This window comes from Alternaria alternata (assembly GCF_001642055.1).
Source record: "Alternaria alternata strain SRC1lrK2f unplaced genomic scaffold CC77scaffold_8, whole genome shotgun sequence".
NCBI lineage: Eukaryota > Fungi > Ascomycota > Dothideomycetes > Pleosporales > Pleosporaceae > Alternaria > Alternaria alternata.
In genome coordinates this window covers 577,184-598,517 of record NW_017306197.1, presented here as the reverse complement: position 1 = coordinate 598,517, position 21,334 = coordinate 577,184, and the positions used below count along the sequence as shown (strand labels likewise).

General features: G+C 52.9%; 9 protein-coding genes across 9 annotated transcripts; 7 read left to right on the top strand and 2 right to left on the bottom strand.

The window, feature by feature from the left end:
- Positions 1-2,368: 2,368 nt before the first annotated feature.
- On the top strand, positions 2,369-4,050 carry CC77DRAFT_1060427 (periodic tryptophan protein-like protein; the record flags this gene model as incomplete). The annotated part of the gene is made up of 3 exons (XM_018528335.1): positions 2,369-2,577; positions 2,626-3,490; positions 3,538-4,050. The coding sequence occupies 3 exons, from the start codon at positions 2,369-2,371 to the stop codon at positions 4,048-4,050; spliced, it is 1,587 nt and encodes a 528-aa protein (XP_018387046.1).
- Positions 4,051-6,022: 1,972 nt separating this feature from the next.
- CC77DRAFT_1007955 (hypothetical protein) lies at positions 6,023-6,874 on the top strand (the record flags this gene model as incomplete). The annotated part of the gene is made up of 1 exon (XM_018523505.1): positions 6,023-6,874. One exon carries the CDS (start codon positions 6,023-6,025, stop codon positions 6,872-6,874), a length of 852 nt encoding a protein of 283 aa, XP_018387045.1.
- A 627-nt stretch (positions 6,875-7,501) lies between these two features.
- Positions 7,502-8,601, top strand: CC77DRAFT_825234 (hypothetical protein). Its single transcript, XM_018533317.1, has 2 exons — positions 7,502-8,131; positions 8,206-8,601. Exons 1-2 carry the CDS (start codon positions 7,669-7,671, stop codon positions 8,445-8,447), a joined length of 705 nt encoding a protein of 234 aa, XP_018387044.1. The 5' UTR covers positions 7,502-7,668; the 3' UTR covers positions 8,448-8,601.
- Positions 8,498-11,832, bottom strand: CC77DRAFT_819374 (WD40 repeat-like protein). Its single transcript, XM_018533312.1, has 2 exons — positions 11,683-11,832; positions 8,498-11,628 (listed from the first exon to the last, which is right to left on the bottom strand). Exons 1-2 carry the CDS (start codon positions 11,697-11,699, stop codon positions 8,763-8,765), a joined length of 2,883 nt encoding a protein of 960 aa, XP_018387043.1. The 5' UTR covers positions 11,700-11,832; the 3' UTR covers positions 8,498-8,762.
- Positions 11,833-11,864: 32 nt separating this feature from the next.
- Positions 11,865-13,334, top strand: CC77DRAFT_1019536 (P34-Arc-domain-containing protein). Its single transcript, XM_018524852.1, has 5 exons — positions 11,865-12,059; positions 12,127-12,368; positions 12,417-12,839; positions 12,887-13,036; positions 13,086-13,334. The coding sequence occupies exons 1-5, from the start codon at positions 11,998-12,000 to the stop codon at positions 13,163-13,165; spliced, it is 957 nt and encodes a 318-aa protein (XP_018387042.1). The 5' UTR covers positions 11,865-11,997; the 3' UTR covers positions 13,166-13,334.
- Positions 13,335-13,473: 139 nt separating this feature from the next.
- On the top strand, positions 13,474-14,775 carry CC77DRAFT_1030413 (hypothetical protein; the record flags this gene model as incomplete). Its single annotated transcript, XM_018526590.1, has 1 exon — positions 13,474-14,775. The coding sequence occupies one exon, from the start codon at positions 13,474-13,476 to the stop codon at positions 14,773-14,775; it is 1,302 nt and encodes a 433-aa protein (XP_018387041.1).
- A 669-nt stretch (positions 14,776-15,444) lies between these two features.
- On the top strand, positions 15,445-17,575 carry CC77DRAFT_1088563 (hypothetical protein; the record flags this gene model as incomplete). Its single annotated transcript, XM_018529468.1, has 3 exons — positions 15,445-15,596; positions 15,650-15,935; positions 15,985-17,575. 3 exons carry the CDS (start codon positions 15,445-15,447, stop codon positions 17,488-17,490), a joined length of 1,944 nt encoding a protein of 647 aa, XP_018387040.1. The 3' UTR covers positions 17,491-17,575.
- An 84-nt stretch (positions 17,576-17,659) lies between these two features.
- On the bottom strand, positions 17,660-19,066 carry CC77DRAFT_1039847 (NAD(P)-binding protein; the record flags this gene model as incomplete). Its single annotated transcript, XM_018527176.1, has 4 exons — positions 18,697-19,066; positions 18,561-18,609; positions 18,287-18,501; positions 17,660-18,228 (listed from the first exon to the last, which is right to left on the bottom strand). The coding sequence occupies exons 1-4, from the start codon at positions 18,785-18,787 to the stop codon at positions 17,660-17,662; spliced, it is 924 nt and encodes a 307-aa protein (XP_018387039.1). The 5' UTR covers positions 18,788-19,066.
- An 855-nt stretch (positions 19,067-19,921) lies between these two features.
- CC77DRAFT_933346 (GroES-like protein) lies at positions 19,922-21,059 on the top strand (the record flags this gene model as incomplete). The annotated part of the gene is made up of 2 exons (XM_018534311.1): positions 19,922-20,279; positions 20,341-21,059. 2 exons carry the CDS (start codon positions 19,922-19,924, stop codon positions 21,057-21,059), a joined length of 1,077 nt encoding a protein of 358 aa, XP_018387038.1.
- Positions 21,060-21,334: the final 275 nt, after the last annotated feature.

The following is a 21,334-nucleotide window of genomic DNA, read 5'->3' as shown; positions in this document are numbered from 1 at the left end:
TCGTATTCCGTGGCTGTGATGATGAGTTTGGCGAGAGACGGATCCATGGGGAAGGCTGTCATGGTGCGGCCGAGGTCGGTGAGATTGCCGATGTTGTCCAAGGCACCGAGAGCCCATAGATCGAATAGCGAGGTTGTTATGGTGTCTTGGGGTGGCGGGTCCATGAAGTCGAAGTCTAGTAGGTCGCGGACGCCAAGTGATTTGAGAAGCAGGACGGTGTTGGCGAGGTTTGTTCGTTGGATTTCTGGGATGGTTTGAATGTAGAATTCGTCTCGGAAGGCTCGCTCGGTATATAGATGGAAGCACTTTCCTGGCCCGGTACGTCCAGCGCGTCCAGCACGCTGAGAGGCGTTGGCCTGCGAAATGGGGGTAATCTGGAGTGTGTCCATGCCCATCTTTGGATTGTAGACTTTGAGCTTGGAAAATCCGGCGTCTACTACGTACATGATGCCATCCACTGTCAAACTAGTCTCTGCAATGTTGGTAGCCACAATGACCTTGCGTACACCTGGTGCTGCTCTGTCGAAGATCTTTGCTTGCAGATCAGCAGGCATCTGGCTGTAGATGGGGAGAATGCTAAGTTTTGGCGGATCGTTGAGAAGCTTGAGCCTTTCAGCTACAAGCTCACATGTGATTTCAATGTCTTCCTGGCCCGTCATGAAAACGAGGATGTCGCCAGGTCCCTGGGAGACATGTATGGCAAGAACCTGTTTGACCGCAGCGTCGACATAGTCGTCGCATGGCGATCGCGAATATTGAATGTCAACGGGGAATGTTCGCCCTGGAATTATAAATTCGGGAGCTCCTCCGTAGAAGCGCGAGAAGCGTTCTGAGTTCATAGTAGCTGATGTGACGATCAACTTCAGGTCTCTTCTCCGCGCCAGCACCTTCTTGAGCAGACCCATCAACACATCGGTGTTCAAAGCTCTCTCGTGCGCCTCGTCCATAATGATACAGGAGTATTTGTCCAGGTCTGGTTCTACCAGCGACTCTCGGAGCAACACACCATCCGTCATGTATTTGATCTTAGTCTCCTTGCTGGTGCAGTCCTCGAAACGAATGGCATATCCGACCTGACCACCCAACTTGACCTCCATCTCTTCGCTGACGCGCTTTGCAACACTCATAGCTGCAACGCGACGAGGTTGTGTACACCCGATAAGTCCTTGCTTTGCGTAGCCATCCTCAAACAGGAACTGGGTCAGTTGAGTCGTCTTTCCCGAGCCCGTCTGACCGACGACGATGACGACTTGGTTGTCTCGAATGACGCGCAGGAGATCTTCGCGGACTGCAAAGGCGGGAAGGTATTGTCTCTGCTCCCGTAGTGTTTTGCTCTTACTGAAAGCGCTCGCACCCTCTTGCTTGCTAAGATGTTGAGCAAACTTGCTACCGCCCTGTTTCTCCTCGTCTTCGGGCCCTGGGGCGGCACTATCCGTGTCTTCCTCCTTGACGCCCATTATGTTTCCTAGTGTGGTTCCCTTGGCACTTGTAGCCTCCTGGGTCTGTTTGGCACGCTCTTTCTGCTGTCGTTTCTCCTTGACAACACGACTGCCGCGCCTACTGAAGACAGCCATGTCGCTCTGTGGATCGCGAACTGCTGGAACAGGGTCGATTTGCTTTGTGAAGACGGTCTTGCCGTCCAGGAACGGGGGCTTCAGATCGTGGACAAGGATATGGACGCGCATGGCATCCTCGTCGTCGTTGAAGTCGTCGTCAAACGTCCTTCTTTGGGCGACTCCAGACTGCAGCATGCGGTTCGTCTCCCAAGCGTCCACGTCCTTCTGCTTTTGTTGCGCCCTCATGCTGGCCCGGTTGTTCAGTTTCTTCTCGGTGAGAGCAGCCTCTCGTTGGGCATCGAGCCATGTGCTCTCAGCACCACCAAACGGGTTGTGGGTGTCGTCTCCGAACGTGTGTCCATTCTCTTCGCCGCCGTACCAGTCGCGATCCAGGGCCATGGAATCAAAGTCTTCGACCAGCGGCTCTGGGCCGTCGAAGGATTTCTGCGACGGGTCTGCGCCATTGTCCTGCGACTTGGGCGGGTGCGCCCTGGAGGATGCTGGGTGATTCGGCTTGCGGAACTTGGGGCGGGGCGCGATGGAGTACTCCTCGGGGTCGAGCTTGCGCCGCTTTGGGCTGTGGCCGCGTTCCATGGTGTGCTGTAGAAGGGGCGGTGTGGCGCGTTGTTGTGGTTGGAAAGTCGGCATGTCCAGAAAGTTGATGCTCGGAGGTCCGCAGTATCGATAGGCGGGCCAGGAGCTTCGGCCAATCGTTGCGGGGCGCCCAAAATTATTTCCAACTTTTGAAAAAGTTCCCCACGCGCCTTGCACTTGCGCCCTCACTGCGCATTTCACTTCACACCACCAGCGCAATGTCTATGATTACGGCGACAACATGGGTGCCGCGTGGCTTTGCGGCGCCCTTCCCCTCAAGATACCAATTCGACGAGGACGAATACGAGCGCATCTCCAAGCTGGCCAACCTGCAACTCGAGGACGCCAAGGAGGAGCTCGAGGAGGCCCAGGCTGAGGAGAAGGTCAAGAACGGCACCTCGTCCAAGGCGTCCAAGAAGGATGATGAGTGCGTGCGCCCGAAAAATCTATTTCTTCCATGCTGACAAGTCTCGAGGGACGATGATGACGACCTCAAGGAATACGACCTCGAGCACTACGACGACGATGTTGCCGAAGACCAGGGCGACACCATGGCCATGTTCGGAAACGCAAAGAACCTAGTCTTCCACGAGAACGACGAGGACGATCCGTACATCACCATGCAGGGCGGAGAGGAAGAGGACGAAGAAGATCGCGAAGAGCTTCAAATCTTGGCTACAGACAACCTAGTTTTGGCTGGTCGCATAGAGGACGAAGTCGCCCATCTCGAAGTCTATGTATACGAGGACGAGGATGACAATCTCTACGTGCACCACGACATCATGCTGCCTGCCATCCCGCTTGCCGTCGAATGGTTAGATCTGCCTGTGGGCAAGTCTATAGGCACGAGTGAAGGCAGGGGCAACTACGTGGCGATTGGAACCATGGACCCCGATATCGAGATCTGGAACCTGGACGTGGTAGACAGCATGTATCCAGACGCAGTACTGGGACAAGGCGCCGAGGACAAGGCGGACAAGCCTAAAAAGAAGAAGAAGAAGTCGAAGAAGGCCAACGACGAGTTCCACGTCGACTCGGTCCTCTCACTTGCAGCAAACCGACAACATCGGAATTTCCTCGCTTCTTCATCCGCAGACAAGACCATCAAGCTGTGGGACCTGAACACGACAAAGTGTGCCAAGTCATACACGTACCACACGGATAAGGTCTGCTCCGTAGCCTGGCATCCCGTCGAGGCCACTGCACTGCTTAGTGGTAGCTACGACAGAACTGTTGTGGCAGCCGACGTGCGTGCACCCGACGCAAAGGCGCCACGATGGGGTGTTGAGAGTGATGTCGAGACTGTGCGGTGGAATCCTCACGACCCCAACTACTTCTACGTAAGTCTTGTAACACGAGTTCCATCACGTCGTACTGACAATCCCAGGTCTCTACTGAGAATGGTATGATACACTACCACGACGTTCGCAATGCGCCAAAAGACCCCTCTGCCTCAAAGCCGGTATGGGTATTGCAAGCACATGACGAATCCATCTCTTCATTCGACATCAACCCAGTGATACCCGGCTACCTGGTCACAGGCTCAACAGACAAGCAAGTAAAACTGTGGAACATCCAGGACAACGGACCAAGCATGGTTGTTTCACGGGATCTTGGTGTTGGGCGCGTCTTCTCAACATCCTTTGCACCCGACAAAGAAGTCGGTTTCCGGCTGGCAGTCGCAGGAAGCAAAGGTGCAGTACAGATCTGGGACACGAGCACCAACGCAGCCGTACGTGCAGCCTTTGCCAGCAAGGTGCCTGCGATTAGAGGAGATGGCAAGGAGAGGCTCGTGGGTCTTGAGGAGCAGGACACAGACTCTGATAGTGAGGAAGGCGAGAGCGACGACGAGGGCGAGGAGGAGGGTGCCGAGAAGGGCTGGGAGTCGATGGAGGAGTAGACGATGATACCCTGGGCATATAGGACCTACAAAACGTGGCGAATGTACCAAGATCTGATACCATTTGCACCATTACCTACATGTTGCACAATCAAGCTATTTGTGAAGCTTGACCCCGCAACGCTCGAGAGACCCTTGTACGGTGGTGTTTCGCGGGTCGCATTCGCGAGTCAGGTCCCGCACGCGTTTCAAAAATTGCCCGACGACCTGGACAGCTCGCCCTTGCTTTTCAGCTCCTTTCATCTCATCTGAATCGGGTAGCCTCATCGTGTCGCAACACGATTCATCGTTGAACGTTGTAATGACATCACCATCACCACGAGCAACGGTAAACGATAAACTCAAATTCGTTTTCAGTGCCAGCGCCCGAGCGTGACGAAGCAAAGTGAACGAGCGGGCGAACTCACACCACGCAGCCGACAAGCGACCGGCTGATCTGCCTGCGTTTGCAGCTTAGGGCACCAACATCTCCACAATGTGGACCCGACGACGACGCTGCTTCAGAGTCTCGATCTCGCAAGATGACGGCGAGATCGTCATTCCCAAGGTTCCCTCGTCTCGGCCCTTATCAGTTTCGAAACCACCAAGGCCACGCGAGGCAGAAACCTCGGAGGGTCAAAACCATCATCATGCCATCGGTCCCTTTGATGATGACTGTCATTCGTGCGTCCCTGAGGTACGATTGTGGCACCGAGTGAGAGGTCTGCTTTTGGCGCCTCTGCACAAGGTTCGAGAGTGCCAGGTGACCGGATTAGGAGCGGGTTGACAGATTGCGCCGTCGCCAACACAACCACGGTACCGTTTTCGCTGGCATCGGAGCTTATCCATATCCCATGCTATGCGTGGTGAGCTGTCTAGGCAGAATGACAACTGTGCCACCGGCCTCCGACTGCAATTTTTATTCACCTATCCGCCATGCACCCAAATCATCTCACATGTCAATGCCGTGCGACAAGATAGGGAAAGCCCTTCATTCAGCTCGGTAGTGGATCTCTGATTGTGGGCAGCGTTGAAACAGCGGGCCTTTGGAGCCCCAACGAAAGCGTGCGGATCAACTAAACAGGCCAACGAGCCCCGGCTCAATCTGAGACGCATGGGCGGCAGATGCACTCTCTGCGAGGCAATCCCATTCGCCAGCTATAGAAAACATAGTGCCCGCTAAACTTAGCCGGGCTGTGTCGACGCCACTAACTCAGCACCCCAGGAACCAATACACTCTGATTTGCTGCTTTTTGCTTGGTTCTGGCCTTGCCCCGGTCACTCCTACCAATCTTCGAGAGACATGTCGACGCGGCTTGGTTAGCCTGCCGCCCCGGGGATGCTGGTTTTTCAACCCATTCAGTCGCTCTATCGCGCGCCCTCTTCTTCAGGCCTTCTCCCTTCCTTTGCCTTACGCGCTCGTTGCCTTCCACAGCAGCTATCACTCCCTCATTTCGCGGCCCGGTGTTCGCTCCTTACGACACAGCTGGTCTCTACACTCTTTGACAGACTATCCTTCTTCATATCCACGATTCATTCTTCACTTCATCACTACGCGCCCCAGAGCCAACATTAAGAAAACCCAAAAGACCATCAAAGGAACCCAAGGACTCGATCGGAACCTTGGAATCAACTGCGCCGGACCCCAAGCCAACATCTTAGCGTCATCTGTACAACAGATACAACTCCCAAGTCCAGTGCACTGTTACACTGATAAGGTCACGCGTCTCGAATACACCACCGAAAGCACAGCGTGATCTTTTCCAGATTCTTTCTAGAACAACGTAGCAAACGCATTAGTGCTACTCTAGCTCGCGACTGTTTGGACCTCGTGCCAGCACCAAGCGCAATCTACATCCGGCAATACCCCGCATATCTGCAGCTCACCTAGATAGCGACCAACTACAGTCACCGCCTGAATTACCGGCCCCAGGACCGACAGTTGGACCCTTATTTGCAATATCGCACCTCTGCTTTGAATTAATCCATCAATATGTCTCTCGCTCGTGCCATGACTAGGCGCATTAAGCGGACTGACGACCCGAAAGAGTCTCCGGTATCACCAACTCGTAGCCAGAGTGTCAAAGCCCCCAACAACTTTGACCGTACGAAAATATCCCTTCCTATCGCCCTGGTATCCACTACCAACATGCTTTCGTACAACGCCCCCGATATCTCGACCCTAAGGAATGTTTCTTCATCAACCTCTCTGAGCCACTCTTCGGCAGACGACTCGGACCACAGTGTGTCAACACGCTCCCGAGCCTCTTCCCATGGATCAAGGGACACTACCCTTACGGATGCCTCTTCCGTGGAGTCTTCACCCAGCTCGCCTGCGCCCAACCACCTTTCTGGCTACTTTTCCTCCGCTGGCAAGCAACTCAAGAAGTCTGCGTCAACCACCAGTCTCAAGCAAGTCAAGGAGGAGCCAGTAGAGGCTGTGCCTGCTATTCCTCAAAGGGCTCTTTCGCACAGCAAACGTGCACACGAGCGACTGGCGCACAAGCGATCTCTCCAGAACGTCGGTACTCGTGGCAGTGTGAACTCGCGTGGAAGCGTTGGTTCTGCACGTCACTCTCGCGAGCAGCGATCTTCACTTGACATGTTCAAAGGCACGATTGAAGAAGAGAGTCACCCCTTTGGCCGCGAACTGGAGCAACTCAACGAGGTTGTTGAGGAATTCGGCGGCGTAGTACGAGATGCAGAGGCCGAGGCTGATCTTTCGGTTATGCGCTCAAAGAACCTCGCGTCCTTCTGTGCTGCCGACTACCTCTCAGAGATCCGACCACTTTTCAGCCATCGGTTCGGCGTCCCGCACCAAGCTCCTCCCATGGCTTGGATCTGAGAAGTTTCTTTACTGTGCTTCCTGGACGGCCTCTTTTGCTCTCGGCACTATACCTTAGACGATGTCTTACGCTCTCGCTTCCGTGTACATACTTGCGGACTTTGATCCCACCACTCCTTGGTCTAATTCTAGTTTTTCTTTGTCTCATATTTGATCTGCTGGCATGGTTGGAAGGAACACACTAAGGCGTTCCGGAATACCAGCGTCAAGCTTGGGCACTAATCCCACACTATCTCTAACGAATCTTTCACGTTTGTCTTGTACGATGTTATTGAGGCGGTCAGCCGCAGGCGGAATCGGAGGAACACGATGCATGCGTCTGGGTCTGCTGGACGTGGTGGTTACACTGCGTTCATGTCTGACTCAGACGACCATGCTTCGGAATCAAAATGTATACATACACCTATCCATCCCTTGTGCACTTGATTGTGTTTGCCTAATCGGTGATGTCCTTCCGCTATCTTGTTATCATACACTGTCCATGGGACGTGCTGGATCCGGAAGGTGCCATTTGAAGTATGGCACCTGCCAAAATCACAGTAGCGATAGCCACATGTGAGACTCAAACACAGGCAACAACGACGAAGCATGGGATGGCGTTTATGCACCATGCATCGCGCTCCCGAGATCGAGCACACTGCGGGAGGCAGGCATGGAGACAAGGATGGCTCTAGCGTGATCCGGAATCGGCGAAACACCTCGGCATCCTTCCCTTTGCATCTCAAACTTTTGACCAGTACAACGAAGGAGAGATCCAATTGAAAGCCACGCCCACACATACACACACGGCCAAGATGATATGTCGAACCTGTCTCCGGGCCGCCTCGCGCGCACAAACAACCCCATTCCCACGCCCACAACAAGCCTCACGCTTCCTCACCACCACAACGCCCCTCCGCAACGCAACACCAATCTCCGCAAGCACCGCAACGCAATCCGCAGGTCGCCAAGGCGACTCGACATCCTCGCACACACCGCCAACCGCAACTTCTACATCCGCCGCACAGCCTTTTAGCGAGCCGTTAACGCCAGCTGCGAGTCCGGATCTCAAGGCTACGGCTGCGGAGGCTGCAAAGAAGAAGGCTGCGCCGCTGGTAAAGAGCAGTATACCGGCTGGACAACCACTCAAGGGATTGAATTTCTTGAAAGATAGACAGGACCCTGTTGCGTTGGCTGATGACGAATACCCGAGTTGGCTGTGGACGATATTGGACCGACAGGAGAAGAAGGCCGAGGCTGGAGCGGGAGATTTGTTCTGTACGTCTTCTCTTGGATCTGCCTACCCGTATCTATATTATGCGGAAGGACCGACTTTGCTAACTAGCGTACAGCGAAATCAAAGAAACAACGTCGTTTAGCTGCGAAGCGCCTCCGTAAGGAACAAGCCATGAACCCAGAGATGATGGTACCAAAAGTGCCGTTGTACGAGCAAACTATTGATTTACCGGCTGGAGACGGTAGTCTGGAGGGGTCGATCAAGGCGCAGGATGCGCGAGAGGAGTTGACAAAGGCGATGAGGAATAAGAGGAGAGCTACCATCAAGGAGGCTAACTTCCTGAAGGCCATGGGATAGACGTTGAATTGGAAACAGCTTTGGTAGTAGAAGAGCGCGAAGATATGCTGTGTGTGTATGTGGACACTGGGCAGCACGTCTGTAAAGACTTGTACAATCACCTGTGGGATTAGACATGTTCACTACGAAAGTGAACCACGGCCGGTCGGCACGAAGCATTACGTCTGATTCAGTCATTCTCAACAAAGTGTAAACCCTTTCAAATACGATGAATGAGCATTCGCAACGTAGATCTTTACACCGAATAACTACTTTTGACACCCAAATGTTTAAGAGAGAGAGAAAACGCCTCGAAATGCAACCTCATCCACCGACCTACGCAACATCCACAAACCCTCTCTTCTTCCTGTTCTTCTCCTCGTCCAGCTTATCAACATCCTCCCACCTAACCAACTTCGCCTCATCCACCCTCTCCCCCACAAATCTCAACGCCGCAACATTGAACCCAATCAAATCCTTGTTACCCACCAGCGTCTTCCTGAGGTCACTTCGCATAAGCTCAAGCACCGTCTTGAGTTCTCTGCTGGCAACAATTTGCTTCTGGTGCGTTTTGAGCATGAAGAAGAGGACGCGGCAAGTCAGTGTTACGTTCCACTGTTTGCGCACCCAAATAGCCAGGAAAGTGAAGAGAGCGGGTAGAGATGAGAAGGGTAGAACGAGCAACGCGTCGTGCAGCTGAGCAGCAGGAATTTTGGACATGGTGTTGAGGACGTGTCGTTCAGCGGATATATTGCCTAGAGCAAGAAACAGGGGGTTACGCTGTGGCGGGGCGATTTTGGGATTGGTTTTGCGTTGGGTTTCCCAGTCTCGGACAACGTCTAGGTCGGCGATGCCCAGGTCGAGGGCTTCTTGGATTCGTTCTCCGGCTGTGAGGGTGGTGATCGTTTGTTTGCTGGCGTCGACTGCCTCGGCGCGTTCGCCAGTCATGTCCTCATCGTCTTCGAGGTTGGTGGCTAGTGTCTTTTCGTACATTTCTTCTAGCTCCCGTTCGCGTTCTTCTTCGAGGAAGATGGGCTCTTCAGACCGGGTCCAGATGCGTATGCTCTTGTCGTGGCTCGCTGTGACGATGAAATCGCCTGTTCGAGCGACAGTCATGGCCCAGATTTCACCGTGATGACCCTTGAACTTCTGGATTTGTTGGAACTTGTCGCCGTCCCAGCTCTTGATTGTGCGGTCCTTGGAGGCACTGAAGAAGATGTGGCGTTCGTCGTTATCGACAGGGTGGGGGATGAAGGATATTTGCATGATACTGTCTTCGTGACCAAAGAGCGCTTTGTGACAATCGCCAAAGTCGAGACCCCAGATACGGACGTTCTTGTCCGCGGAACAGGTCGCGATGAGTTTGCTGTCGCTGGAGATCGACATGTTGAGCACAGGCAGCTTGTGGCCATAGAGGTTGAGGAAGAGCTTCAGCGAGTCGACGAAAAAGACCTTGACAGTGTTGTCGAGCGTTGCTACGGCGAGGAGTTTAGAGTCGGGCGAAACTTGCACGCTCAGAACATCATCGTTGACCTTCAGTATGCGCGACTCGACGAGCTTGAGGCGAGGTGTCGTGCGTTTCGTTCCTGGAATCTCTTCTTGGACGATCTCGAAGTTCCAGAACTTGATGGACTTGTCGGCGCTGCCAGTGATGAGAGATTTTCCGTCAGGGTGTACCTGCATAGTCCAAACGGCTCCTTCGTGTGCGTCGATTTTGTCTAGTAACGTGGATGCCGCTATGTCGTACAGCTCAATGTCTCCGTCTTTCGTTCCGACAACAACAATCTTGTCACCAGGCAAGAAAGCGCAGCAAAGTGCATAGCCACATTCAAGGGTACGCAAGCAATTTTGCGTCTTGACGTTCCAGATCTTGAGTCCACCACTCGACGCGGATGCCAGCATGCGATCATCGGAGCTGAGTGCGAGCGCCCGTACATCGTTTCTGTGACCAGAGAGTTCGACGGATAGTGTGCGGCTGTACTCGGGTGCTTCCTCGCTCTTTGTCTTGCTTCGTTGGGGTATCTCGTAAACGTCAATAAGGTTGTTGTTGGTACCGATCAGTAGCTGCAGCTTCTTCGTTCCTTTGATGTGCATCCATGCGACCGATCTTACTTTTCCAGCTGTCCGTACGGTAACGTAAGGTACGAAGACCTCGCCTATCTCAGCATCGGCGGCGTTGACCTTGTCGTCAGCATCAGCGTCGTCGTCCCCGTTCGTCTCAGTCTTGGCCTTCTCCCGCCTTCTCTTCCTCTTCCTGATTAAGCTTTTCCGGACTTCTTCTGGTGTCTTAATCCGCCATATCTCAACAGCCTTCTCTGCGCCATGTACGGCAATGTAATCAGCCTTGGCGTAGAAAGAGATGCCTTGTGTCCTATCCTTGCCTGTCCGGTATAGTATGCCTCTGGGTGTGAGAAATTCTTGTTCTGTTCCTTCGCCAATAGTTGAGCCTGCTCTTCGAAGGCCCGGCAGGTCAATAGCCCACACTTTGAGCTCGCCGTCGTTGCCTGCCGTTATGCAACCGCTGCCATCGGGCGAAACGCCGAGTGCCCAGCATTCTCCGTTGGTTTGTGCAATATGGGTCTCGATGCAGTGTTGAGTGGTAACATCCCAAATCTTGATCAAAGCGTCCTTGCTGGTAGATAGTAAGAAGGCTTGGTCTGCGTCCGTGTCCATCTCTTCGTCATCTGCGCCATCTTCTTGCGAAGCACTGCTGGGGTGGAGGAACTGTAGACCAGTAATTTGGCCCTTGTGCCCTCTCAGCTTGAACAAGCCGGTTTCCGACACCAGGTCCCAAACCACAATATCCGTATCCTTGGAACCACTCGCCAGGCGTACCCCACTTTGGTCAAAAGTCAAGACGGTAACTGCAGATTTGTGTCCATTGAAACTGATGATGACGGTCGACGTTCGCGCATCCCAAATGCGTATGCTTCCGTCGGCGTAACCCACGGCAAAGACATCTGGATCGACTTCGCTCCGGCAAATGACGGTTACTTCCTCGGTACAGGTATTGTCGCGCCATCTGCTCATGAGTTCACCCTTCTTTACATCCCAACATAGCACTTCTTCGTTGGCGGCGGCGTATGCGCGTCCGGCGCCTGCGGATCGACTCGAACCGGGCTGGGTGAGGCCTTCTGGGGTCCAAATGATGTTGGAAGTGGCAGTCGCGACCACGCCAAAGGCATCGGTCTGCTCATATTTGCTACATGGCAGTCAGTACGAGCTCTGTTCCATTTGCGCTGCATGTGCGCATTACCTGTAGGATTTGACCATTTTGCGCCGCCTCTAGAAAAAAATCGGATATCGCGTGACGGGAGTATTGGAAGAAGCTCAGAAGCAGTGTCTTCAGGTCATTGCGCTCCGTATACAAGGTTCACGGGTATGCGCCACTGGTAACGGTCGGGTTGGGAGTTGGTTACTTTCTCGAAACTTTTTAGACAAGGGCCAACCCCACGAATTGCGCTAGGCCCACCTTCCAGCATCACAGCACACCTCCGTCCTCCGCATCACCGCCCTCGATAGCTGCCCGCCCGACCAAGCCAACCCGCCTACCAGAAGCTGAACCACCAACATGCTTCTTCTCGACTACCAAAACGTGCTTATCGAGTCCCTACTCAGGGAACGAATCAATGGGTGCGCAATACCCCGCTGCCTTCCGCTCCGCAGCAGCAGCAGCAGCCAGGTAGCTAACAGCACATAGAGGAGCTACCGCCAACATTGACCAGGTCGTCTCCGACTTTGACGGCGTCACCTTCCACATCTCGACACCGGAGAGCAAGACAAAGATACTAGTGTCGTTGCACATCAAGTGCTTCAAGGAGCTGGTCCAGTATGGCGCGCAGGCAGTGCTGGAGCGAGAGTATGGGCCTTACATCGTGGAGCCCGAGTCTGGCTACGACTTCTCGGTGCTGGTCGACTTGGAGAACCTACCGGAAGAGCAGGGTACGGTGCATGCCCAGACTGGTGAAGCAAGATGCTGACCTTGTGCAGAGGCCAAAGAAGACCTGGTCCGACGTGTGTCCCTCCTAAAGCGGAACGCCATGGCTGCACCCTTCGAGCAGGCCTTTGACGAATTCCATGAATTGCAGGAAGAAGCTTCCAAATACACATCTGAGTCGGCGCCGCAGGGTGTAGCAGAAGGAGGTGCCGTGCGCGCGATCCACTACAGAGAGGAGGAGGCCATCTACATCAAGGCCAGCCACGACCGTGTCACTGTCATCTTCTCCACTGTGTTCCGGGAAGAGACAGACAGGATATTCGGAAAGGTGTTCCTCCAGGAGTTCGTCGACGCCAGACGGAGAGCTATTCAGAACGCACCACAAGTACTCTTCAGGAACGACCCACCCCTAGAGCTGCAAGGTATCCCAGGAGTCGACAACTCTGGCTCAGCTGAGATCGGCTACATCACATTTGGTACGCATTCCAAGCCCACTTGCTGTACTCCCGGCTAACTCTGGCAGTGCTCTTCCCTCGCCATCTTGCCAAGCAACGGCGCGAGGATGTTATCTCGCATATCCAAACCTTCCGAGACTACTTTCACTACCACATCAAGGCTTCAAAGGCCTTCATCCACACAAGGATGCGCAAGCGGACTGCAGACTTCCTCCAAGGTATTCTACACCGTCTTACTTGTGTCATATTTGTGCTGACAAAATATAGTTCTTCGCAGAGCCCGACCCGAGGCAGAGGAGAAGGAGCGCAAGACAGCCAGCGGTCGTACTTTCAAGGTTCAAGCATAGACAAGGTCAAGCAGTTGTTTCCAAACATGACGTGCGTGGGTCTAGTCATTCGAAGAGAGTCATTTGTGTCCGGCGTGAGGTCTAGTATCGCTGAGTGCAGACCATGTAGACAGCGATTGAAACCTGCCTTAAATGCAGGCAAGAGCAAACCATTCATCATATCTTCACCTACTTGTTCCGTGTACAACACATGCCAACTATGCCATGCGGGGACTAGCGTGAGTCGCGACTGCCACTTTGGACGCGTCCCCTCGAACTCACCCAACTTGCGCCAAACAAGCGATACCGCTCTTACGCACTCAACCGCCATGTCTGAAGGAACACGGCCCAAGTACGACAATCTCCCAGGCATTGACACCGCCCCGGACATATACGAGACGCCCGAACTCGCCGAAGACGTGTCTACAATACAAGCCTCCACCGCTGTTTCCGAATCCGATGGGGAAGGCGACGATGACGACCCCAGGGACTCAGCAGTCCGTCACCAACGGCTCCAGCCAGACCAAGCCCGCAGCCGCTTCCAGCCCTCACGAATAGACGCCCGCGGGGTCGATTTCTCAGACAACATCACCGCACAACGCCAATCCTACCGCACATCGACACAGCGCCAGCGACGGCGAGGCGAGATAATAGGAGATGATAGCGACGAAGAAGAGGAAAGCTTCGCAAAGAAGCTGTTGCGGATCAAGAGGGAGCTAGCTGGGCTGGAAGAGGAGTACGAGCGCGGGGTGCAGAGCGGGGACAAGTCGAAGATTGAGGAGCAAGACCCCAAGGAGATGATGGAGCTGATAGCGAGCAAAGTCGACACGATATACACAGCACACAAGGGCGGTGCTCGGGGCGCACAGGCGATACTTGATCGGACGGTACAAAAGTTTGAGAGCTACAAGCCCTTTGAACCCAGCCCCAAGATCAGCGATGCCATTGCAAAGAAGCCGCCGCTACCTGGCACCCAGATACAAAAGAGCCAGCTGGAGTTTGTGCTGAACCAAGCGGCCGAGTTTGACAAGCGAATTACTCAGATGGAAAACAATCTGGGCCTAAACGGAAACACAATGCCGGATCTAAGCGACCATACGCCTTTCCCTGTCGCCACTACCCTGACGAGGTTGGAACAGACACTCAGCTTGATTGGAGACGCCTCTGCCAACAATATGGATGCCGTTACACAGAACTTCAAGAAGCTCACAGCAGAAGCGGAGCATCTGAAGGAGGTTCGACAGGAAGCTGCACAAGCTGGTTCGACTTCTGGCGACAACAAGGCTCCCATATATCCAGACCAGGATGCCAAGATCAATGCGCTGTATGGCACCCTGCCTTCTGTTGACAAGCTATCGCCCATTCTGCCTTTGGTCCTAGAGCGTCTGCGCACACTGCGACTCGTGCATACAAGCGCTTGGCAAGCCGATACAGTATTAACAGAGCTAGAAAGCAGGCAGTCGACGCAAGAACAAGAAATCAAAAAGTGGGAGCGCCAACTTGAGGTTCTGGAGAAGAAGATGAAGACAGCCGAGACGGCCATGGTCAACAACGTCAAGACTGTTGGGAATGATGTCAAGATGCTGGAGGAGAAGATGGCTAAGCTGCTTGCAGGAGGCCACGAGGAATAAGATGTGCCGTCGCAGACTGTGGCTTCGTGGTCACCACTGCCACGCGACCTACTCAGCTGTACTGAACTCATGCGGAGATCAACATCACACCAGGCGCTCGTAACAGTCCTGTATCGAGACGCGTAGCGCTTTCGATAAACGTCCCTAGTCGTAGCACGTCGATCGATTTTGAGATACCCAATAGACAGTTGCTATTCATGACCACCTAAACAGATATCCTGTTTGTCTATACTTCTCATCATGTGAAAGCATGACGACCCAAGTTGATCTCCCATGATAGTAAAGTTTAACGCGATCGACGCCACCGGACGTGTGGTCTCCGGGTGTCGACCAACCGGAGTGGCTGGCACTCCGCACATTAGCGAATACCCATCCTACCAGTCGTGACCGAGGTCGTGGACTCTTGATTATAGTTTTGCAAGCACTGCCCGCGATCTGGCTGATCTGTTATCGGTGAACATGAGGAGAAGGCGTCCACGCTGGGCATTAATCTTCGTGGTTATGCTGTAGTGGGCTAGGTGGAGAGATTGTGGTGTGAGGGAGGCGATAGCATCGGCGATGTTCAAAGCTTAATGCCGACTAAATTTATGCTCAAGTTTCCCTTGATTGCTCCTGCGCGACAACTGAACCTTTTCCCCGCAAACCTGAAATTGTCGCTAAATTTCCGCAATGGCTAAGCGCAAGAATGATGCGCCTGCCAATGGCAAGGCGAAAAAGAAGAGAGCTATCTCCGATGACGAAGCGCATAAGAATTTCCGCGACGGTCTCTTCGACGGCAAGGTACTCGAGACATATACGAGCGAGTACGCCGGTTCCCAGCCGTATGTGCCAATCTCCACCTCCTTGAGCTGGATAGCGCTAATTCAAGTCATAGCTACAAGCACGCCGTAATTCACAATCTCGTCGACGATACGCTCCTCCGCAATGTCCGCAACGAAATTCGCGAGCACATCCATTTTACGCCCAAAGAGACAGACATCTACAAAATCCACCAATCTGGCGATCTCGCAAACCTCGATGGTCTCCATGACAGTGCGCTCAAGCGCTTGCCTTCCCTGCTCACCCTCCGCGACTCGCTGTACTCGTCTGCGTTTCGCAAGTATCTGTCTTCGATAACAGGATCTGGGCCGTTGAGCGGCGTGAAGACGGATATGGCAGTGGTAGGTTTCGTAACTCACCATACAAGGAATTGCATTGACCGCAGCGCAGAATGTTTACACACCAGGGTGTCATTTGTTATGCCACGACGACGTCATTGGAAGTCGGCGCGTAAGCTGGATTCTATACTTGCTAGATCCCGATATCCCATGGAAGCCTGAATGGGGAGGCGCATTACGACTGTACCCGACGGAGCATCTTGAAACACCAGAAGGCGACAAAGTTAGGGTACCGCAACCAGACTTTTCGCTGTCGATACCGCCGGCCTGGAATCAGCTCTCTTTCTTCACTGTTCAACCCGGAGAGAGTTTCCACGATGTCGAAGAGGTCTACAGGAGAGGCCTGGAAGAAAAGGCAGAGGAGGATGGTGGACGTATCCGCATGGCCATCAGCGGATGGTTCCACATTCCCCAAGAGGGCGAGGAAGGCTACGAGGAGGGTCTTGAGGAGAAGCTGGCAGAGAAGAGTTCGCTTGCTCAACTGCAAGGAGGCAAGGCAGACATCTTCGATGAGCCAAAATCGCATTGGGTAGACAACCCAGACTGGCAAGAGCAGGCGAAACAGGAGGACGATGAGCTGACTGAGAACGACATCGATTTCTTGATCAAGTTCATGAACCCTAACTATCTGGTACCGGATACAGTAGAGGAGTTGTCCAACATGTTCGGCGACGAGTCTTCTTTAAGACTTGCGCAATTCTTATCCAACAAATTCTCTGCGCGGTTACGGGAGTACCTCGAGTCGAAAGACCACGAGGCGAACACAAGCTTACCCAACAACCCACACTCAAAAGAGTCGATGGTTGGTGTCGCAAGACCACCGCATAAGCAGCGCTATCTCTATCGGAAAGCAATCCAACCGATACCAACGACACCATATCCCGAGAACGACGGCATGACACCCTACGACGACCTCGTGGACATCCTCTTCCCACACCCAGCGTTCATGAAGTGGATCTCGCTTGTGACTGGTATCACACTGACCAAGAGCAACATCTTTGCGCGCCGTTTCCGAAGAGGTCTCGACTACACCCTCGCGACCGCATACGAAGAAGAAGACCCGCAGCTCGAAGTATGCCTGGGCATCACACCCTCCCGCGGCTGGGGTGATGAAGATGAAGAGCCTGAAGAAGCACCTGAAGAATCCAAGAAAAACGGCAGCAGCAGCAAAAAGAGCAAGAAGAATGGTAAAGCAAAGGAGCCAGAGCCCAAGCCTGAAGAAGAAGTTGGCGGTTACGAGATGTACATGGCTGGCGATGAAGACAACGACCACCCCAATATTCCTACGTCTGAAGCCTCGACCTCCACTGGTGCTGGTCAGCGTCGCAAAGCGAAAGCTGATCCTGCAATCTACAAGTCTGCAGCGGATGATGAGGACGATGGTATTCTGTTCAGCCAGCCAGCTGCGTGGAACAATTTGGCTATTGTATTGAGGGATCGTGGTGTGTTGAGGTTTACCAAATATGTTAGTAAGAGTGCGAAGGGAGATCGATGGGATGTGTGTGCCGAGTATGGTGTTGAATTTGGGGAGGACGAGGATGATGAGGATGATGAGTAGGTACGTGTGTCTGTGGATACGCGCGCTTAACATAACGATACTATGAAACATGCTTGCGTTCTCGGCATGAGACGCGGCGAGATGCGTATTATGCTCCGACCATATTGTCAGAATCCCATGCTTTACTGAGTTACGTAGGGAGGAAGGTTCTATGCTACCAAACGCATGATCAGACGAACAAGCCCGCCTCCACAGGCGCAAACTTGACTTGATCAGCTTGAATCTCCTCCAACAGATCGTTTCCAGGATACTCATCCAAATCCAGATCAATATAACCCCTCGGTGCCCACTTTCTTGCTGAGATGAAAAGTGACCGCCCATTAATACTACCATCGCTCAAGATCCTCAGCAAACACTGCCCTGCATCTTCTGTAGTAGCAAGCTGTACACCCGCCTTCTCCACCGCATCAAAGTCGTCATCCGTCAGGATTTTCGTGCGCACATACCATGGCGAAATCATATTGATGCGAGAACCGTAGTAGTACGCTGTACGACGCAGGGAGTGCATGATACCGCGCATCGCATATTTGGAGGCACTGTATTGGGGTCCGCGTGGACAGTCGAGGTAAGCGGCTCCTGAGCCAATGAGGATCAGACAGGTGTCTGTTTGGGAGGAATTCGGTGATGTGCCGTTTTGGGTCATGAAGTAGTGCATTGCAAGTTTACTGGTGTAGAGCGCGCCATTGAGATTTACGTCGATGATGTCGAGATTTGGCTTCTTGGGCGTCTGGTTGGGACCTGTGGGTGGTCAGCTTGATGTATGAGTCCGACTGAGTTTGCAAGATGGTGGATTTACCTTCGAATGTGAATACATCGTCTGCATGTATGATACCCGCGTTGGCGACTACATAGTCAATTTTCCCAGAGGAAGATAACGAGGCAGCTTCGCTAAACAGCCGAAGTTGGTTGTCCCAGTTTGTTACGTCGCAGTGCACAAAGCGACAGTCTTTGAGTTCAGAAGCGAGCTGCTCTCCTCGGTGGGCATCACGATCTCCGAAGCATACCTTCAATCTGTCTTCCTGTTAGTCGCTCATGGTTTCGTGATGAGAAGAATAATAAGATAGACCTGCCCTGAATTGACCAGTGCTCGAACATAGGCTTCCCCAAGACCATTACCTCCTGTATATTGACTTAGCTATTTCTTCCGATGATTGTAGTTGAAACAGCTGTCGTAATTGCATCAGTAGATTCAAGAGTGATGCGTACCTCCAGTAACGACAGCGGTCTTTCCTACCAGATGACTGGCATCAAAATCAATCGTACAGTCAACGGGCTTCGCAGGTGAAGAGCCAGGCATCTTGGTGAACAGTTCGGAGGGGATTGAATTGAGTGGCAGAACGAGTAGTTGCTTCTTCAAAGACCAACCCTAGCCCCTTTAAAGGCCTACCGCCCATGTGTCAATATAAGCCGGCGTACATACATTTCTCCCAAGTTCAGTCAGCCAGGAACTCATGGAGTTATGGGCTCGGACCATGCACGTAGCTGACAGGTTTAGCAAGACGACCATCCAAATCGCGAAGTACTACTATGACCCGGAGATAGCAACATTTAAACCACCAAGGAAGAGATGTCGGATATGAGGTCATGATTGGCGTTGGGATAGCACAGCAGACTTCGGGGAGGAGCGACCTGCCAAGACGCTAATGCAACCTGCTTACACGCTTAGGCAAACCCCGAATGTGCTGTCTACCATCACCTTCATCCTCAACCGAAAGGTAGTTGTCTGATGTAATTAACACGCTCAGGCGGCAGAATGAAATAGCCATGTCCATTTCATTCACGCTTTCGCACAACTAGCGCAGCTGAGCAAGCACGATGACATACTGCCATCGGGATAACGATCGCCACGGGTACCTAGGTTGTGTACTGGTTTCGGGAGTGCCGCGCGGCATGCACTGCCCGATGGATCCTTCTGTGTACTGGATCTCGAACGGACATAGTACAGGAAGCACTTGGTGTTGCCAATCAACATGGTTTGATCGAGCAGTCAGATCTGAAGGAATCAGGGACAAGAAGACACCAGTTTTATCACCATGCGAGACCCTATGTTACGTCCCGTCTGCCAAAAGAGTAGACAGTGAGCGCCCAACATTAGACATCGCGATCTACGAATCAATAGCAAGTAAGGGTACTAAGTGGAACGCAACCTCAACTTCAACCTTGATAGGGAAGAGAGGTATGTAGCACAGCCTAGTCATCCTTCCATTATCTCCGACCGTTGGCACACTAGCTGAGGACCACAATTCCCAGATAACATCCGAACTCATGGGATCTTGGCTTGACGATGATGTCCTGATTGATTTCGTCATGACAGAAGAGATGTGTATAAGAGAGATGGCTGTAATGTGTCTGCCACAACACTATCACTCACTCCATCCTCGATTTTCATCACAACTCTGTCGGCAACATGGCTTCGAATATTACAGCTATGATGCGCGCAGTCGCACAGTTCGGTCAAGCCCTCAATGTCTCTGTCGTCGACGTACCCGTTCCGACCATCCTCAATGCCACGGATGTCATCGTCAAAATAAACATGACCGCCATCTGCGGGAGCGATATGCACACCTATCACGTGGAATCAGGCTCGCCTGAGCAGCCATACTTTTACGGTCACGAAGCTATCGGCTACATCACAGAGATAGGGGATGCCGTCCAATTTCTGAGCGTGGGTGACTACGTAGTCATTCCAGACAACCTAGACAACGGACACTGGACTCAGGAGCCTGATGTATATGATCCGCCGCTGGGCTTTGGCGGCCTAGTGGGGGAGGTACTTCCTGGTGTGCAAAGTGAGTCTCCCTCAAACCTCTCTTGTTAATCTTCAGAACAATATGCTGACTCGAACAACAGCGGAGTATGCCAGAATCCCGTTCGCCGACAACTCGTTGATCCCAATCCCTGTCAACGCATCCACAAGTGAATCGACACTCATCGATTATCTGTTCGTTTCCGATATCTTTTCCACTGCTTGGTCTGGTGTCACTTGGTCCGGCTTCACACCGGGAGACTCCGTTGCCGTCTTTGGAGCCGGGCCAGTCGGTCTCCTGGCCGCGTATTCGGCAGTTATTCGTGGTGCTTCGCGCGTCTACAGTGTCGACCACGTGCAAGACCGCTTGGACCTTGCTGCATCCATCGGTGCTATACCAATTAACTACCGCAACTCATCTGCAGTCGATCAGATCATGCAGAGGGAACCTGGAGGTGTCCGGAGAAGCGTTGAGTGTGTAGGCTTCGAAGCTGAGACCGCAGACGGCACGGTTGACTCGTCCATCACCCTACGCGAAATGGTTCAGGTAACGGCACCCGGAGGTGGTATGGGTATCGTCGGTCTGTTCAACGACACATTGAATGACTTCAGTATTGGCACGGCTTATACGAAGCAAATTGCTATCAACGGCGGTATTGTGCTTCCCCTACAGGGTGTTGCATCGGAACTGGTACCTCTCATTACTTCTGGTCGGGCTCATCCTTCGTTTATTGTCAGCAGTATCATTGACATTGAAGATGCGCCAGAATACTACGCGCGATTCAGCAGGCGTGAGGAGACGAAGGTCGTCATAAGGCTTTGATCGGTTCACGGGTGTACACAGGTACATGCAGAGACAATCATTCTGCACTGAACCTCTTCAGAGAGTAAAGTCATTGTTGTATCGTAGTAGTCTCCAGCTATGCTTGTGTAAATGGTTATTACTCTCATCAGTTGCTGCTGTTGTCTGCTACTTAGCTAGCACTATCGCTCCTGCTAACATTTTTGAGTCACTTTCTTCGTGGGAAATGGAATGGTTGGGACAAAGGACCATCGACCGAATCAGCAGATGTTGGCACAAGAATTTGGCCTGATGGG

Coding starts and splice junctions, on each gene's coding strand:
- CC77DRAFT_825234 (XM_018533317.1), top strand. CDS start 7,669: ATGATATGTCGAACCTGTCTCCGGGCCGCCTCGCGCGCACAAACAACC. Junction 8,132..8,205: donor TGGAGCGGGAGATTTGTTCT/GTACGTCTTCTC, acceptor ACTAGCGTACAG/CGAAATCAAAGAAACAACGT.
- CC77DRAFT_1019536 (XM_018524852.1), top strand. CDS start 11,998: ATGCTTCTTCTCGACTACCAAAACGTGCTTATCGAGTCCCTACTCAGG. Junction 12,369..12,416: donor GAACCTACCGGAAGAGCAGG/GTACGGTGCATG, acceptor GACCTTGTGCAG/AGGCCAAAGAAGACCTGGTC. Junction 13,037..13,085: donor GACTGCAGACTTCCTCCAAG/GTATTCTACACC, acceptor GACAAAATATAG/TTCTTCGCAGAGCCCGACCC.